Genomic DNA, 19,343 nt, shown 5'->3' on the forward strand with positions numbered 1-19,343 from the left:
AAATTAGTGCTTTTTCTAAAAAAAAAAAAAATTGTATGCAATTTTAAATTCTTTATTGAATCTGTTACAATATTGCTTTGGTTTTATGTTTTGGTGTTTTGGCAACGAGGCATGTGGGATCTGAGCTCCCTGGACAGGGATTGAACCCATACCCCGCGCATTGAAGGGGGAAGTTTTAACCACTGGGCCACCAGGGGAAGTCCCCCAACCTAGTATGTTTTGTCTTCATCAAGAGAAGGAACTTCCCACAGCAGTTTAGGTTATTTGCAGGATGAGACTCCAGGGACATAAGGAGGGGAGGGCCCCATGGGGACCCTGAGGGGCCAGCGCCCCCATCCCCCTCTGAACATCCCAAAGCCCTGTCTGAACATAGCTGAGCAACAGGGTCAAAGTGCAGCTGCCCTGGTGAGACCCTTTCTGGGTGGGCAATGCCCTCCCTTCACCGCACCCAGCACGTCCCCCCTCCTGTTCCTCACCCCTCCCCTCCCTGCAACACAGCGCCAGGCAGCACTGTCCTTATCTGTAATTAATATTTAACATCTCTTCAGGGTCACTGGTCTAGACCCAGTATCTCCCTGGCAGAGGGTGGGCCAGCCCATTCTCCTCCCGGCAGCTGCTACATTGGCCCTGATGATTGCTCCCTGCCGCGACACTGCAAACAAGCCTGCTTCCTGTCACTCGGGGTGAACTTGGTCAAAGGTTGACGGTCTCACCTGATTTAGTCATGAAAATCAACTTACCAGCTGGACTCTTCTCACCAGGTGAGTGGGTCAGGGTGTCAGAGACTTTTTAATTAAAAGCTGTAAGCATCTCTTCCAATTCACAAGGCCACAAAGCTCTCTAAGCTCCCTGGGGTAACTGTTGTTCCCACAGTCCATGAGTCTCTGAGTCCTGTGACCCTCCTCAGCCTGGCCTTGCGTCTACTAGGCTTTGTCCCCTCTCAGGTCTCCAGCCTGCCAGGCAGGAAACTCAGGCTACAGATACAGCTGGAACCGGCTAGGGGGCAGCGTGTCCGAGGCCCCGGAGCTGGGCTGGGGCACTGGCATTCCTGAGCGTCCTAGACCTTGACCGCACTGCAGCCGGGCCCCACCCAGTCCAGAGAAAGGTGAGTCTGGTGTCACCAGCCTCCAAGTCACGCAGGGCCCAACCCAGAAGCAAATGAGTAAGAGTCCAGCAGAGCCCGACAAGGAGTAGTAAGAGGAAGAGGGACTCAGTCTCGCTGTTGGGAAGTTCCTGCTCTTGGTGACTCATTCTTCCATTAACCTGCCATGATAGGCTGCATCACTGATATTCTGCAAAGGAGGAAAATGTGGCTCAGAGGGTTTAGGTGCTGCTGCTGCTGCTATGTCGCTTCAGTTGTGTCCAACTCTGTGCAACCCCATAGATGGCAGCCCACCAGGCTCTGCTGTCCCTGGGATTCTCCAGGCAAGAACACTGGAGTGGGTTGCCATTTCCTTCTCCAATGCATGAAAGTGAAGTTACTTAGTCGTGTCCGACTCTTAGCGATCCCATGGACTGCAGCCTACCAGGCTCCTCCATCTATGGGATTTTCCAGGCAAGAGTACTGGAGCAGGGTGCCATTGCCTTCTCCGGGGTTTAGGTGAGGTTTCCTAAACTTGCCTCACAATGAAAAGCCCTCGAGAAGCTTACAAAAGATACATCTTCCTCGGCCCCAGCCCAGACCTGCTGGGTCCACAGCTTCTAGGGAATCAGGCTTTTAATAAAGTCCTTTAGTGATTCCTCTTAGGCAAGTGGAGGAACCCATGCTATTATATCAATAGTTCTCCTATCCATTGGTCTCAAATATCCCCCTAGAGCCACCCCCATCTAACGCCCTAGATGGGGGTAAGGAGCTGAAAGAAAGTGGGATGGGGAGGGGGGGTATTTCAATCTGGGGTATCTGAAGACTCCTGGCCTCCCAAACCCCTCACCCTAGGAATGCACATGGTTTGCCTGAGTTTCCACCCAGAGAACAGGGCCTTTGGGGATGAGGGTTCCTCCAGGGTCCCATAGGGCAAGGCTGGATCCCTCTGTGCCCCTCCCCAGTCTGAGTGTCAGCCTGGACAGAGGGACACAGGTCTGAGACCCCAGCCCCATCCCCCACCCTCCCACCCCCACCCCCACTCAGCCCTTCAGTTGCTTGAGCCAGCTTTCCCTTCCCACTCTAATGAGGAAGGGGCATGAGGAAGATGCGTTTTGACCTGTTAGTATGAGACGAACTGTAATGGGAATTAACTGAAGTGTGAGAGCAACAGAGGAGGGAAGGGAGACGACTGACGCAGGACGAAAGGAGGTAGTAGGAGAAAGCTTTGGACCAGACAGTTCTCCCCTTGGCCACCAGGTGGAACGATCAGCCAAAGACAGTTTGATTGCTGTCCCAGAAAGCCTCGTGGCAGTTCAGGGTGGCCGGTAGGTAAAATAGGAGGTAGGAGGGGGGTTCAGGATGGGAGACACATGTGCACCCATGGCTGATTCATATGAATGTATGGCCAAAACCACTACAATATTGTAAAGTAATTAGCCTCCAGTTAAAATAAATTAATTAATTTACAAAAAAAAAAATAAGGTTCAGATGAGTATCCTTAATATTCATAAATCCAAAGATGGCAATGAAAAGGAAAAGGAAGGGGAGAAAGAATGAAGTATTTAGCAAGAACTACCTGTGGGTTAGAACTTCCCAGAGGGCGAGGGCTTCCCCGGTGCTTCCGAGGTAAAGAATCCGCTTGCAATGCAGGAGATACAGGTTCAATCCCTGGGTCTGGAAGGTCCTCTGGAGAAGGAAGTGGACACCCACTCCAGTATTATTGCCTGGGAAATCCCATGGACAAAGGAGCCTGACAGGCTATAATCCATGAGGCCACAAAGAGTTGGACACAACTTAGCGATTAAACAACAATAACAAGCCATGAGTTAAGTATTATATCAGGCACTTCATGCATTTTAACCTGATTTGAATCTCATAAACATTCTTCAAGACAGGTACTCATTCATTCATTTTTAACAAGCATATATCAAAGACCGGATTATATGCCAGCGCAGTTCTTGGGGCTGGGGATACAATGACCAAGACGGGCAGGCAATTCCCTGTTATCTCAGAGCTTGCATACAATTTGCAGATAAAGAAGCAGCCCAGAAAGGAGGCCAAGTTCACCCCATCAGTAAGTACAGCTGCCAGAGGTTGGTATTTAAACCAAGGTTCATAAAGCACCAAGTCTGACCTCTGCTCTACCTCCCGACCTGAGGCTTGGTTGTGCTCACATTAAGGCACCCCAGGAAGAGTGAGGGCCTCACTGGGATTTGGTCTGCAAAGGGTTACATGGGAACACCACACCCAAAGGAAGGTAGAGAAAGCTCTCCGTTTTCTTAGTCTCGAAGCTATTGGTGGAGCTCTCATTTAATGCTATTGGCAGTAGCATTGTGCAACAGGCTTCACGTTTCCTAATTTAATCTTTCCAATCAGACTGCAAGGCAGGCATCACTGATCCCATTGTACAGGTGATAAAACCCAAATGGCTTAGTGACTTGTTCAAGATCATAGAACTTAGCAGTTATTCAAGATCATAGAATTTTTCAAGATCATAGTGATCAGTAGCTCCTCCACCAGGCTGCTTTGGGGGAAAGGGGTTTATAGAACCAGTTTAAATGACTGTCTCCTGCTGGATTGGAAACTCACACCTCTTGGTTTTTTGTACAGGTTCACACTCACTCTTTACAGTGAACGCATAAATGTGGAAATCCCTTCTTAAGTTGGATCAGTATAAGATGGGAGAGAGCAGCCAAATGATCTCCCCCCAAAGAGGCTCTTAACACTGCAGTCAGGGATGAAGGGAGAATGCTGAGGAAAGAGTTTTCAAAAAGATCAGGAGACTAAGATTTTTTATTTTAATATTAATGTTTTTGTTGGGGTATAGTTTATGTATACAATATTACATAAGTTTCAGGTGTATGACATTAGTGATTCACAATTTTTAAAGGTTATATTCCATTTATAATTATTATAAAATATTGTATATTCTCTGTGTTGTACAATATGCCCTTGTACATTATTTATTTTATATACTATAGTTTTTACCTCTTAATACCCTACCTTCATCTTCCCCCTCCCCTTTTCTCTCTCCTCAGTGGTAACCACTAGTTCTCTCTATCTGTGAGTCCGTTTCTTTTTTGTTATGTCCACTCATTTATTTCATCTTTTAGATTTCGTATATAAGTGATAATATATCATACAGTATGATTGGAAGGACTGATGCTGAAGCTGAAGCTCCAATACTTTGGCCACCTGATGCAAAGCACTGACTCATTAGAAAAGACCCTGATGCTGGGAAAGGTTGAAGGCGGGAGGAGAAGGGGACAACAGAGGATGAGATGGTTGGATGGCATCACCGACTCGATAGTCATGAGTTTGAGCAAGCTCCAGGAGTTGGTGATGGACAGGAAAGCCTGGCATGCTGCAGTCCATGGGGTCACAAAGAGTCGGACACAACTGAGCGACTGAACTGAACTGATCATACAGTATTTGTCTGTCTCTTTCTGACTTATTTCACTTAGCATAACATCCTCCAAATCCATCTATGTTGTTGCAAATAGCAGAACTTCATTCTTTGTTCTGGCTGAGTAGTATCCATCGTATATACTTACCACATCTTCTTTATCCATTTGTCTCCTGATGGACACTTAGGTTGCCTCCATATCTTGGCAATTGTAAATAATGCTGCTATGAACATTGAGGTTCATGCATATTTTTAATTAATCTTTTCATTTTTAAAATATGTAGCCAGGAGTGGAATTGCTGGATCATATAGTAGTTCTATTTAATTTTTTTGAGAAACCTTCATGCTATTTTCCATAGGGGCTGCACCGATTTACATTCCTGAGAGAAATATATGAGAGTTCCCTTTTAGGAGACTGAGATTTTGGCTGAAGCACTCACTTGTATGTTCTGTCTGTCTGTCTGTTTGTCTCTCTCTCCCCTGAGGAGTCCCCAGGGCACTAGGGAGAATGACAGACTCAGTGTTGCTGGGCCCCTGAGGCCCCGGGAAGAGGCCAGGAGGGGAGCTGTGTCTCTGGAGTGGAGCCAGCACCGCCTTCCCCAAACCTGCTCATCCGCTGAGACTGGCTCAGGTCCCCCCTCCTGATCTCCCCCACTGTAATTGCCTGTCTCCCCACCTAGATGAGACTTGTATCGTAATGGCCAGCATCTGCTCTCTCCTCCTCTACTTCCCCAGTGCCCTGCAGGCCTAGGTATGAATGTCCGTGAGGGGAGAGGATTGAGAAGGGGAGGAGGAGCAAAGGTCCGGAAGAAAGTTCCCAGTGGCCACTCCGGAAGCCTGGGAACTTTGGATGCGGAAGGAGGAAATGACTTGCCCTCCTCTGCTGCTTGTGCCACATCCCCCACACTGCCCACACACCCTCACGCCACCTCACACACACCTCATACCCTCACACACAGCACACACACCCTCACACCACCCCATACACACCATCACACACCCTCACACCCTCACACTCAGCCCACACACCCTCCACACACACCTCATGCCCTCACACTTAGCTCACACACCCTCACACACACTCCACACACACCTCATACCCTCACACACTGCCCACACACCCTCACGCCACCCCACACACAGCATCGCACACCTTCATACCCTCACACTCAGCCCACACACCCTCACACACAGCTCACGCACACCTCATACCCTAACCCCACCCCATACACACCATAGCACACCCTCATACCCTCACACTCAGCACACACACCCACACACACTCCACACACACCTCATACCCTAACCCCACCCCATACACACCATCCCACACCCTCATACCCTCACACTCAGCACACACACCCTGACACACACCCTCACACACAACTGCACACCCTTATGCACACCCACACAAATCTCATACCCTCACACACACACCCCACACACTCTCACACACACTCCACACACACCTCATACCCTCACACATACACCATACACAATCATACATACATTCCTCACATACCTCATACCCTCACACACACCACACACACTCACACACATTCCACAGACACCTCATACCCTCACACACACACCCCCACACACACACATCTCCTCATACCCTCACACACACCCCACACAGCCACACACACACTCACACACAACTGCACACCTTTATGCACACCCACACACACCTCATACCCTCACACACACCCCACACACCCCCACACACCCTCACATACACTCTCACACACACCTGCACACCCTCACACACACACACACATACCTGCACACAAACACACACACTCAGACCCTCACACACCTCACCATAGGCGAGCAGGGCCAGTCAGTAGCTGCTGTGTGGGGAGTGGGGTCATAGAGATGAGAAGAAACCCACTTCTATTTTAGCAGTGATAACTTATGAGCACTAAAGAGTCATTTTTCCAGTCACACATCGTGTCTTCCTGATGTCTGGGGGCCCAGCCTTGCTGTCTCCACTTTCAGAAGGGGAATCAGATCTGAGAAGCTGCGTGTCTTCCCCAAAGCACCTGTCACTGAGGGGAGCCGGGGGAGGAATTCAGAGCAGAACTCCCAGCAGCTGAGAAAGCTGTCCCTGATCCATTTTCCATACACCCAGGCCTGAGCTATGAGCTTCTTTCCACTGCAGCAGGGGCGAGGGTTGGGGAAGGGATGGAACCCAGGGGAGGAGCTGTCTGCGGGAGGTGGGTGGGGGGTGTGGGGACAGCTCCACCTGTCGCCGCGGCCCAGCAATGCCGGACCCAGGGAACGGCCCCTCCCCGTCACCCCCCCCCCGACAGTTCTCATCCATTGTCATCACACTGCTATATTTAAGGCCCGTGCAAGCTCCAGGATCACATTCTTCTCCCGGTCCCTGCTGAGTCGGGGCAAGAAGAAACCAAGGACCCTCTCATCCTCTGGAATCGTCCCCCCAGAGCCACCTGAGTGGGCACAGCTTCTTCTGTGAGTCACCTCCAGAGATCAGGGGAGAGGAGAGAGACCTCCAGATAGTGAGACCCTCAGCTTTTCATTTGGAAGTGCGGTAGGGGTGTGGGGGGTTGGGGGGAAGGATCCTGTGAGATCGGGAAAGAAGAGGCAGACTTGTGCTCAGCCATGGAAATGAGAAGGGATTCTAGAAAAGAAATCCCTGCCCCGCCTCACTGTTCTGTGTGGCCCTGGGTCTTCCGAGCTGAGCCTTCTGTGATATGAAAGCTACAACACCACCCCACCCCCCGCCCAGATCCCTTGGCGATGCCCTGGGAAGTGGAGGCTTTCCTGCAGGCATCGGGGATCAGCAGGGACCCGGGTGGGCTGGCAGGTCTGGCCAACCTAGAGCTGTCCTGGCGGAGCCCTGCTTGGCCCGGCCAGCGGGCAGGGGATGAGAGCAAGGCCATGGGGCCCACATCGCAGGGCTGGGAGGGCGCTCATCCAGCCTGGACTCACTGGCACCAAACCCGGGCCGGCACTCCCGCCTCAGAAACTGGTGGGGAGTATTAAGAGCACGTCCCTGCCTGCCCAGACCCCTGGGTAGGCTGTGTCTCCACTCCTGCCCGCAGGACCCAGCTTTCTGCTGTCAGGGCTCAGAGTCTCTCTGGCTCATATGCTTCTCTTCCCAGCCTGAGGAATTGGAGAGACCTCCTTGACCCTTCTCACTGGGAGATGCGGTCTGAGAGCTGGGGGGATGGTGGGGGGGCATTGCAGACAGGGCAGTGGCCAGACTGAGGCTTGGGAGGAAGGTGGAGAGAATAGAGTGGGTGGGGAAGGCTACAAGGCAGGACCCCTGGTGGCTTTGCACCCTCAGGGGAGGGCAGTGGGGGCCGAGGTCCCCTCCTGACCCGCCACGCATCGCTGACCCCTCCCCAGCAGACACACACCGCCTTCTGGAGAGAGAGGGCTGGAAAGCTGCAATCTGCTCACGACCTAATCCCAAGCCTCAGTCAGCGCTTTAAAAAGAACCGATGGCTCATCCCTAAAGCCAGGGGTCTGGTTGCGGGCGGCCCAGGAGGTCAAGGATGAGCGCCAGGCCCACCCCGCTGTACCCGTCAGGAACAGAGCATCCGGGGAAAGCAGCCAGCAGCTGAGGCCAGGGAACGTTAACCCTCCGCTGCTGGGGCCAGGGCCGAGCCGGGGCCTCCCTCGCTGGCACCCAGCGGCTCTCTTCTGGGCTGAGGGGAGGAAGGCACAGAAAGAGCAGGCCAGGCATTGTCTGGGTGCAGACAGCCTCTTCCTCGAGGGTGTGGGGGTGCTGGATAGGAAGCCCGAGGGATGATGTCCTGTTGTGTTCAGCGAGGTCATTGCAGGAAGCCTCACGGGCAGTCCTTGGTCCCAGCTAACACTCTGCAGTGACCCAGGCTCTCCTGGGGGTTCTTTTCTGGATGCCCAAACGGAGCAAACTTTAAGGAACCAGAAGAAATAAATTCCCATTAAGACTGACCCTTGGCAGCCTGAGCCCTCTGACACCCTAGAATAGGCCTTTCCGGGTCAAGGATCTCTGATGAGGCCAGCATGCCCACCTCCCACATCATGGACTTAGAGACATGGCCCTCCACAGGCGTGTTCAGGTCAGAACACAACACACACACACACACACACACACACACACACACACACTCACTCTAGCTTGGCCAGCAGGCCCCGCAGGAGAGGCGGGGACAGGGCAGAGCCTAGAAGCAGGCAGGAGAGGGCTAAGGTGCAGGTCTCCCCTTCTGTCTCCTCCTTCGTGCCCAGGGTCTACATCAGGGCCAAACCCAGTGAGGACCTTTCCAGGTAAGAGGCCTATCCCAAATTCCCACCTGGAGGAGCATGGAAGCCAATTCCAGGGGTTCCACCAAGAAGCACCCTAGGGTTTCAGCATCAGAAGGTCCTCAGAGGCCCGGGGATATCATTGTACCCCAGATCCGGGAAAGAATGTACCGCAAAAACTCAGAACCAGCTAGCTTGGGGCCCCCACTCTCCTGACCACTTCTCCTTGCCCTGGACATCACAGTGCTCAGTCCCTCACGTGTGGGAAGCTGAGGCCAGAGAAGGGAAGGCCTTGCTCAGACCACGTGGAGAGGACAGAGTGCAGCTGGAAGCCAGGGCCTGCTCCTCAATGGGGGGCAGCCCATAGGGTGGTGGGCGAGCCAGGCTCCCTGTTGCATCTTGAGATCGCCTGCCTGCCCACCATAGAGAGACACCCCCCACCCCTGCCACCAGCAGACCTCCGGAGAGATGCTGGTGAACCCCAGGGGGAAGGGGCAGGTGGACACCAGGTGGAATAACTGTGTACTTCGGCTCTGCAGGTTGTCACTCTCGCAGCCATGACTCTGCCTCACAGCCCGGGAGGTGTGGGGGAGCCCCGGCCCCCCCAGGCCATGCAAGTGCACCGGCGGGAGCATCGTCGGGAGGAGGAGCAGAAGGAGGAGCGGCAGCACAGCCTGCAGATGGACTCCTCGATGAGGAAACGGACCTTCCGCAGCAGGTGGGGCATCAGGAACCCCCCCGCCCAGCCACTGCCCTTCCCCCAGGACCCCCAGTTTGAGCAGGGAGGCACAGCCTGACTTCTGCATACTCCAGTCCAAGGCGGGAGGCGCAGTCCTGCTCTCTGGAGTCTCCAGTCTGAGGGAGGAAGCACAACCTTGACCTCTGCATACTCCAGTCTGAGGGAGGGGCCACAGTCCTGCTCTCTGGAGCCTCCAGCCTAAAGGGGGTCACATCCTGACCTATTCATACTCCAATCTAAGCAGGGAGGCATAGGTTCACTCCTTGAACTCTGCATACTCTAGCCTGAGGGGGGAGGCACAGCCCCACTTTCTGGAGGCCTCCAGTCCAAGGAGGGAGGCCCAGCCCTGACCTTAGGAGATTCCTGTTGAAAGGGGAGGAATGACCCTTCTTTTTGGAGAACCCAGTCTGAGATGGGAAGCACAGCTCTGTTTTGCGGAGCTCCCAGTCTAAGAGAGGAGGCATGGCCCTGTTCTGAGACCACGGTTTGAGGAGGGCACCACAGTTGTGCCTGCTAGTACCCTGAGGTGGGTAGATGGAGCCCCCAGCCAGACCCCCAGCCAAATCTGCAGGAGCCATGATCTCTCTTTTCCCCGGGGCAGCGAGGAAGAGTACCAGTTCAGCGCTGCAGACTACGCCCTCGCGGCAGCCTTGGCTCTGACAGCCTCCTCAGAGACAACATGGTAAGTCGAGTGACCTTTCCAGAGAGCCCTGGGCTGGGAAGAGGTCATCTTGTCCAGTCCCCTGCCTCCCTGCTGGGCACCCACACTCGGCTTAAAAAAAAAGTGCCGAAATTACACACCTAGAGCGGGTGACTAGTCAGAGGTTAAAGCCCAGGGCTGACTGACGTCAAAGCCCACTGCACCACCCTCTGATGGGCCCACAGGCAGTAGTGAGGGACCGTCCCTAGGGGAGAGGACGGGGGTCCGTGCTTCACCACCCGGCTTCCATGGCGGGGAAGGCGTCTAGGGGTAGAGCTAGGAGAAGCAAGTAAACCAGCCCACATGTCGAACACAAGCTCTGCGATAGGATGGCCTCCAAGCCTGGGAGCATCCTTAGGCCTATGTCCTGCTCCTGGCTGGCCCAGAGCAAGTCACTCAGCCTATAAAGCAAATCTCTACCCAGTCAAATGGGGAGACTAAGCCTGTCCGCTTGGTTGTAGTGGAAACAAGAGGAACCATGGCTTGTGAAAGACCCTTGTGAACTGTATCGATAATATTAAGTGTTAGTCATTCAGTCGTGTCCAATTCTTTGTGACCCCATGGACTGTAACCCGCCAGGCTCCTCTGTCCATGGGATTCTCCAAGCAAGAATATTGGAGTGGGTTGCCATGCCCTGCTCCACCTTCTAAAACCCAGACCCATTCAGGGGATGTTGGAGGCAAGAAAGGATTAAAGTTGCCCTGTCCTCAAGAAGCTTCAAGCGTGGCCGGCAAAGCCAGGCATAGGAGAGGCAGGGCCAGGGTGCGCCCCAAGGGCTCTCCGCCTCTGACGGCCTCTGTCACCGCAGGGAGGCCCAGCTGAGGCGCCAGACCAGCACCGTGGAGCTGGAGGAGCGGGGGCAGAAGCGGGTGGGCTTCGGCAATGACTGGGAGAGGACAGAGATCGCCTTCCTACGGACCCAGTGGCTGCTGCGCCAGAGACGAGACCGGAAGGCGCTGAGACTGCGGGTGAGAGGGGTGGGCGGGGGCTTCCGGGGCCCTGGGACCTGCAGCCCTTCTCGTGCTGCCCGCCCCGACCCTACCCCCTTCTCCAGAAAAGCTGGGCCTCCCAGGGCCCCCACCTTCCAGCTGCATGACCTTGGGCAAAGCAATGACTCTAACCGAGCCTCAGTTTTCTCATCTGTAAAATGGATGTATGTGGTCCACTGCTGAGCGTCGACATGGGAAGTAAATAAGAACACGCTTATAAAACCACTTTCCTAGAACACAGAAGACGCTCGGGAAATGTCAGGGATCTGAAGCCACCTCCGTACCCCATCCCTGGGCAGGACAGGAACAGCTGTAAATACTTACATGGTTGTTGTCACTGCCCATGTTTTTCACGTAGTGACCTAAGTAATCCTCCCTACAATCCCACAGGAGGGTGGGGCAATATGATTATCATCCCCATTTTACAGATGAGGAAACAGAGGCCTGGCCTGTGGTTGGTCTCATAGCCCGTAAGTGGCAGAGTTTGGCCTTGATTCCAGGTCAAGTCCCAAAGCCCCATGCCCTGCCCCCTGTGCCATGCTGCCTCTCAGCCACTGGCAAGGAGAGTCCAGCCTGGTGTCAGGGGAAAGGTAACAGCAAAGATGGCGGAGGTGGTGCCCCGGCTCCTGGGACTCACAGACCCTTCCTGCCTCCAGACAGAGGAGAAGGTCCGGGAGGCCAAGGAGCTGCGGGAGCTGTGTTCCGGCCGTGGGCCCTGGTTCTGGATCCCTCTGCGCTCTCACGCGGTCTGGGAGCACACCACGGTCCTGCTGACCTGTACCGTCCAGGGTTCGCCTCCACCCCAGGTCACCTGGTAAGCCCCCGGGGCAAGAGACAAGGGGTCCTTGCCCTGCCTTCAGGCTCCGGGCCTCAGGGATCCCTTGAATGTGACTTCCTTACACCCAACAGCTCCCCTCCAGGGGCCCAGTCCCTTCCCCAGAAGTTCCTGCTGCCTTAGAAAAGCCACAGACCCACAGCCCTGAGCTCTGCCCACCCCCAAACAGAGCAGCAGCTGCTGGGGAAGCTCAGGAGGGGTTATTCTTAGCTGCCTCCCAGCCAGCCTGGGGCTAGAGGTCTGGGCCACCCGGGGAGCCAGCACTTGTGAAAATATGATTCTGGTGGCATGAGAAGGCAGCTGCCCCGAGCTGAGCATCTCCAGGGTTGCAGGAAGATGGCGGAGACAGGCCCAGGGTCAGGGCAGGAGAGGAGGCAGGGAGGGTGGGGGCTCTCAGTGAGAAGGAGAGCTTACTCTCTCCACGGCTTGCTCTCTCTGCTAATTCTGTGTGTGGTCTCAGCTATGGTTCAACCACTCTGATCCTGCCTCAGTTTCCTGATCTGTGAAAGGGGTTGAAGACCTCCTGTCCAGCTTGCCTGTGTTAAGGATTTAATACCACAACAATGTGGAAGCCCTCAGAACTTGAAAGCTGCTGGGAAAGCAGGAGGTCCCATTCCTGGGAATGTACTCATAAAAGAACCATGGAGTTGAGGCCTTGCTGGCATAGGGGAGCGGAGGCAGGAGTCTTCTGAAAGGACCTCGGGAGGTGGGCGTGGCAGCATCTGGGGTCTCACTTCACCCCAGAGGGAAATGTGTCATTCACACAGCTGAGTTCAGTCTATCCTGAGCTCCCCAGGGTCTAAAGCCCATTGTCAGGTATGCTGGGAGACAAGGAAGAAATTTCAACAAATATTTACCAGGAACATAATCTGTCCCAGGCCCTGGCTTGGGCAGTGAGGCACAGAAATGACCCAGACACATCTCACCTCAAGGAACTCTCAACCCAGAAGAGAAATGTCAATGCAATGAAAAATATATCCAAAGGCGATATTTGAGGTAAAAGAGTGGAGGTGAAGAAGGACTGTAGCTGCCTCCACCTGGAGAATCCAGGAAGGCTTCTCAGACGAGGTGACATATAAGCCCGATCTCAAGGGTGAACAGACCAAGGTTTTGGTAGGAGAGAGAAGGTAAGCACACAAATAACTGAGGTCACAAAGGAAAAAGCAACATCTTACACTTGAACCTTCCTCACACTGACCCAGCACTTTTCCTCTCGTTTGAGCCTCTGGGCCATTCATGAGGTTAGCACTATATCCCCATTTCACAGGTGAGGATATCGAGGCTCAGAGAGATAGTGTGACTGGTCTAAGGTCACACAGCTAGTGTGAGCCCAGATTCAAATTCAGGTCTCTTGCCTCCCAGCCCAGATCTCTACTGGCCAAGAGAGTAGGAAAGTGATCATTACAGTTGTTTTTTGGTTTTGTTTTTCTTTAAAGCATCTATAATGCCTCTGAAGTGAGAGAAAGGGAAAGAACTTAGGCCAGGAGCAATCCAGAAAAATGTCCTGAGGGAAGTGTCATTGCTGGTCACTGCCAGATGGCATTCATTCAAATTCTGTGGGGACCAAGGCAGTCGGGAGGAAGACCTGAGCTAAGTGGCAGTCAGCCTGGCGGCCAAGCCCTGCCCTGCCCTGGCACCAAGGCCCACATCTAAGGCATTCCATGGGAGCCTCTTGGGAGGGAGGCTTGTTTCCACCCCTGCCAGCAAGGTTGCCACAACAATTTGCTGAGCAAGTGGTGGAGGCCAAGGCCAGGCCCACCTCCAACCGGAGGGACTCAGGGGACCCTGGGGGCTCCAGGCTTTGGGGATCTGGTTTCCTATCATCAGGCACCTCTGGCAGGGCCAGCTCATCCTGGATTGGCCTCCAGAGCTTCACCCAGACCCTGGTAGAGACCCAGCCCAAGTCAGCAGGATGATCATGGCTCCACAGGCTTGTCAGGAGAGTCCATTCATTCAGCAATTATTGAGCACTTCCTGAATGCAGGGGCAACAAGAGGGCACATCAGACAAGGTCCAGGCTGGCTGTGTTTACTCTGCGGAAGTGGGTCCTGGCCACCGTTCATGAACATCAGAACCACTCTCCCAGGTCAAGCTGCCTGCAAAAGTAAAGCGGACACCAAAATATGGCAAATTCCCTGGCCATCCAGTAGTTAGGACTCAGTTCTCTTACTGCCAGGAGTGCAGGTGTGATCTCTGGTCAGGGAACTAAGATCCCACGAGCCACGCAGTCAAAAATTTTTTTCATTTTATAAAAGAGGTTGAGGGTGGCAGGAGGAAAAATACCCACCAGAATATGTAAGGGAAAATAAATTTAGATAAATAATAAAAAAAATCTCACTCTTTTATGTAGGCCTCGCTGAGCCAGGCTTTGGGTTGGGCGCCTGCCTCAGTTTTCTCGTTTAATGCTGTTTAATGATTGGCTGCCATTCAGCCTCATCCACACAGCCAAGCCTTCAAGGGCCTGAGGAACCAGCAGGAGACTGGCACCCAGAGTGGGGCAAAAAGAGAGCTGAGGTCCTGGGCTGTCCAGGTCATGCCCAGAGCTGCAGCTGCTGCTTTTTCTGGGAAAGGCAGAGGCTGGCCCAGGCTGAGGTGTCTGGAATGTTCCTGACAGCTGGGGGATGGGGGGGCTGACCTTGGCCCCCCAGGCCTGGGAGAGGTGGAAAGATTGGGCATCCAGATTAGGCACCACCCTCCCCACAGAAGATTTAACTGGGCTCCTTTCAGAAGAGGGCACGGCCTGACGGCCATAAGGTGGAGTGTGAGCACAGCACTGTTTGGTTGCCGTGGAGACAAACAGGGCATGGGGGGTGGGCGGATCCAAGGAAGGTGATATACTGAGGCTGGGGCGCCCTCTTTTGGCCAAGGCCTCCTCTTTGACCTCAACCACCACTGAGGCTGGGCTTCCCTGGTGGCTCAGCTGGTAAAGAATCCGCCTGCAATGCAGGAAACACCAGTTCGATTCCTGGGTTGGGAAGATGCCCTGGAGAAGGAATAGGCTACCCACCCCAGCATTCTTGGGCTTCCCTGGCTGCTCAGATGGTAAAGAATCCTCCTGCAATGCAGGAGACTTGGGTTCAATCCCTGGGTTGGGAAGATTCCCCTGGAGGAGGGCATGGCAATCTACTTCAGTATTCTTGCTTGGAGAATATCATGGACAGAGCCCAGCGGGCTCCACCCCATAGGGTCGCCAAGTGTCAGACATGACTGAAGCGACTGACCATGCTCACACACACACCTCTGGGGCTGACTCTTCACATAAAGGGTTCATGGACACAGAGGCCCAGAGAGGGGGAGTGATTGGCCCTAAGTCACACAGCAGTGTCAGGAACCCAGGCCTCCTAACTTTCACGGACATTCACTCATCAGATCTCCAGAACATACCCCAGTGGGCTGTGGGCAGACGCAAGGACGCCTGGCTGTCCAGGGCTTGCAGCAGAGGGAACAAAACTTCACAGAAAACAAAAGGGTATCCAGGGTACAGTGGGGTGGGGCCATGGTTGGGAGTCACCTGGCAAGTTTCCAAATAACTGATGCCCAGATTCTACACCCAGAAATTCTGATTTCATGGATCCAGGCTAAAGCCTGGGCATGGAGTTTTTTTAATGACTTAAAGAAGATAGCTATTTTTCCCCCTTTCATGTAAATGTCTGAGGTAGACAGGGAGGGGCTGCAATGGCAACTCCACCCCTCAGCTTAGGGACTCAGGCCTGTTCCCATGCACTGCTGGAGACCTCGGGTCTTCCTGGTTCAAGATGGCAGCCATATTTATGGCCGTATTCTTGCCTCAAGATTGGAAGGAAAGATGATGTGAAAACAGGCAGAGTGTCGTCAGAAGCAGCCACGTGACACTTGGACTTATTTCTGTTGACAAGACTTAGTTTAGTCACGTGGTCACACCTAGCAGAAGCAGAGACTAGGAAACATGTTAGATCTACTTTAGAATAAGAGGAGAATGGCTGGTGGAGAACAACGAGAAGTTTATGTTTTAATATTTATTTAATTTATGTTTGGCCGCACTGGGTCTTAGTTGCAGCTTTTCTCTAGTTGCAGTGTAAGGGCCTCGCTGTCCTGTGGCATGAGGGATCTTAGTTCCCAACCAGGGATCAAACCCACATCCCCTGCACTGGAAGGTGGATTCTTAACCACTGGACCACCAGGGAAGTCCCTGCAATGAGCAGATTCTGGTGCAAATTCTCAAAGGCTTCCATTCAGACTCTGAGCATGGAGATTTTTAAATGAGATGGTTGGATGGCATCACCAACTCAATGGACATGAGTTTGGGTAAACTCCAGGAGTTGGTGATGGACAGAGAGGCCTGGCGTGCTGCAGTCCATGGGGCCGCAAAGAGTCGGACATGACTAAGTGACTGAACTGAACTGAACTGGTGATTTTAACAAGAACTGAGATTAAGAACTGTTGTCCTGAGGGTTGACAAAAAGGAAGGGATGGAGAACTTTCCTTGGTACCCCTTCAGAGAGGAAGGAAAAGCTGGAGCCTGGTCCTTGGGGGTACCCCTGGTAAGGGAAGGGGCAGATACCCCTAATTATGGCTCCCTCTTCTCTGCCCTCCAGAAGGGAATAAACACTTGAGCATCCATAGCCTTCAAACTTTACATATCTTATCCCATTTAATCATCACAACAACACTGCAAGATCAGCGCAGTTATTATTCCCATTTCACAGATGAGAAAACTGAGGTTTGGAGCTGCCCTGAGTCACACAGATGAATAAGCAGCACAAAACTGAGGTTGGAATCCAGGTCTAAGAGGCTCAGGATCCTTCCTGCTCAGAACCACGTTGCCTCCCACACTCCACTGTGTCTCCGCAGGTACAAAAATGACGTGAGAATTGACCCCCGCCTCTTTCCTGCCGGCAAGTATCGAATCACCAACAACTATGGACTGCTGACACTGGAGATCAGGAGGTGAGACCACAAGCCCCAGAGAGGCGCATGGTCCCAAGCCCCGGCGCTACCAAGGCCGGAGCAGGTCCAACCCCTCCTCAGAGCTAGGAACCACGTCAGCCTCAAAATAGTAAATGTGGGATGGACCCTCCTTTAACTCCTATAAAGTCAGATCAAATAGGTCTGAAGTGGGGCCCAGGAATTGGTATTTAACAGACACCCCCATGTGATTCCAATGTCTTAGAATACACAGTGAGAAATCTGGACTTGGCTAGCAGCTAGGCATGTGGGGAGAGTTCCTTGCTGGGGGCGAGAACACACACACATACACACACCCGTGCGTGCAAGGGGAAGCAGAAGAGAGAGTTAGGTAGGCCTTTCAGGAGGCAGTGAGTCTTAAGCACTGTGTTTAAGGAAGAGGCAGCGTGCTTGGAGAAAATGAGCACAATATTCCCCAAAGTACGCACTGTTCATATGAACTGCCAGGCGCTGAGCTCCTGCAGGTGCCAAGCCCTGTGCTCGCTGCTTTCCGAACATAGTTGTCAAAGCCCACCCTCATTCTCTCAAGGAAGCATTGTTGCATCCATGTAACAGATAAGAAAACTGAGGCTCTGAAAGATTAAGGCTCTTGCACAACTTGTACAGGGCAGGGCCTGGAGTTGAGTCAACTCTTTTCACCTGGGTTCTTTCCAATACACCAAACCCTCCACCTCAATCCACTGGGGCTCTGGGAGACACGAATATAAACAGGAGGCTCCAGAAGCCAAGTGGGGCTGCGTGGACATAAATACCAGACCCTCCAAGGCTCCACAGGGAGGTGCCCCATGGACCGCACCGTCGGGGACAGCACGCAGGGCCGGGGCAGCCTTGGGGAGCAGGTGGAACTGACCCGCAAGTAGGGGAGAAGAGGGGGCCCCAAGGGGCCTCTCTGCTTGCCGATGGGGCCAGATACGCCCTGCTGCCACGGTGGCCCTTGGATGGAGCCAGCTCCAGGCTCCACAAGGAACAGGGTTGGTCTGGCTGGTGGTGAGCCCCAGGCCTGGACTTGAGAACACCTGGGCAACTGGCCCAGGTCTGGCACAGGCTGGCGGTGTGCCCGGGCATCTCCTGCTCCAGAGTTCTGCCCAGGAGGTGTTGACAGAGCAGGGAGGCCGTGCCTGAGAGTGGGCTTGTCCCCTTGAAGTGGGGTTGAATTCCAGTTGTTCTGTGACTCTGGACCAGTCACTTAGCTCAAATGATATCCTAACAATTGTATTTTCAAAGCACTTTCACCTTAAGCTGCGGTGTTGTTTTCCCCGTTTTTCAAAGGAGGGCCTGGAGGTGTAGAGAGGGACGGGGGCAGCCCAAAGTCACCCAGCTTCTCAGGGGCCGGCCCTGACCTAGAGCCTCCCATAACCACCCCCTTCCCCACTCACCCTGCTCTCGGGACTTGAGTTTTCCGTGGAGCCCAGTAGCCTCGGGGAAACATCTCCCTCCTCCTTTTCAGATGTACCATTGAGGACGCAGCCACCTACACAGTGAAGGTCAAGAACGCCTACGGCCAGGCCTCCTCCTTTGCCAAAGTCCTTGTCCGCAGTGAGTCCTCCCGTGCCCAACAGGCCAGGCAGCCCACAGCAAACCCTGGACAGGCAGATGAGGACGCGGGTGTGCGCCAGACACGGGGCGCGGCAGGGGTATTTGTCCTGGGATTGAGTAATCAGAGCAGCCACTGGGACTCCTGCTTCCCCAAGGCCTTCAGAGCAAGTGAGATTCTCCACCCTCAGGCTATACAACCTATATCCCAATTCAGTGCCTGTTCGAGAGCAGGCTTGTCCCACCAGGTTGGGCTTGGGTCCAGATCCCAGGACCTCTGGGAAGGCGGCCTGGTCCCCAGCAGGGGCAAAGGCCGAGTCCTACCACCTCCCCTGCTGACTCTCACTGCCCTTTTTAGCTTCTGGTGCATATTTCCCATTTAGCTCAGGCTCCTCTTGGGCATTGATCAGAGCCCAAAGCAGAAGAGACCCTTGAGTCCACCAGACCCTAGACCACAAGCTTCCTCTGATACTGATGGGCCGTGTGAGCCTGGGTGCCACCTCGCTTCCCTGACCTCCCCACCTGCAACGGGGAGCCCTCCTGCCACCTCAGATGCTCCCGTGGGTTAAATGAGATGGTTTAGGTAGAGCTTGGCTGCAGCAAGCTCTTGGGGAAAGATAATCCTCCTCCCCACCCTATCAGCCCATGGCCCAGGCAGTCTAGCCAAGAAGGCCACAGCTTTGAGCCTAAGTTCAGTTCAGTTCAGTTCAGTCGCTCAGTCGTGTCCGACTCTTTGTGATCCCATGGACTGCAGCACTCCAGGCCTCCCCGTCCAACTCCCGGAGTTTATTCAAACCCATGTCCGTTGAGTCGGTGATGCCATCCAACCATCTCATCCTCTGTCGTCCCCTTCTCC

General features: G+C 53.7%; 1 protein-coding gene and 1 long non-coding RNA gene across 3 annotated transcripts in view; both read left to right on the forward strand.

Moving 5' to 3' along the window:
• Positions 1-493: 493 nt before the first annotated feature.
• Positions 494-4,909, forward strand: LOC133233436 (uncharacterized). Its single transcript, XR_009731708.1, has 2 exons — positions 494-761; positions 4,198-4,909. It is a non-coding gene; the product is annotated as an uncharacterized LOC133233436 (long non-coding RNA).
• A 1,934-nt stretch (positions 4,910-6,843) lies between these two features.
• The window catches only part of MYOM3 (myomesin 3), a 51,961-nt gene continuing 39,461 nt past the window's right edge, over positions 6,844-19,343 (forward strand). The window contains exons 1-7 of one of the 2 annotated variants that reach the window (XM_061393229.1): positions 6,844-7,015; positions 9,287-9,465; positions 10,088-10,168; positions 10,995-11,154; positions 11,832-11,989; positions 16,841-16,936; positions 18,402-18,490. In XM_061393229.1, coding sequence (XP_061249213.1) covers positions 9,305-9,465; positions 10,088-10,168; positions 10,995-11,154; positions 11,832-11,989; positions 16,841-16,936; positions 18,402-18,490 — 745 coding nt within the window. In that variant the 5' untranslated portion in view covers positions 6,844-7,015; positions 9,287-9,304. The remainder of the gene's footprint in view (positions 7,016-9,286; positions 9,466-10,087; positions 10,169-10,994; positions 11,155-11,831; positions 11,990-16,840; positions 16,937-18,401; positions 18,491-19,343) is intronic. The other variant, XM_061393220.1, reaches the window with a different exon arrangement.

Source organism: Bos javanicus, chromosome 2, assembly GCF_032452875.1.
Source record: "Bos javanicus breed banteng chromosome 2, ARS-OSU_banteng_1.0, whole genome shotgun sequence".
Lineage (NCBI taxonomy): Eukaryota > Metazoa > Chordata > Mammalia > Artiodactyla > Bovidae > Bos > Bos javanicus.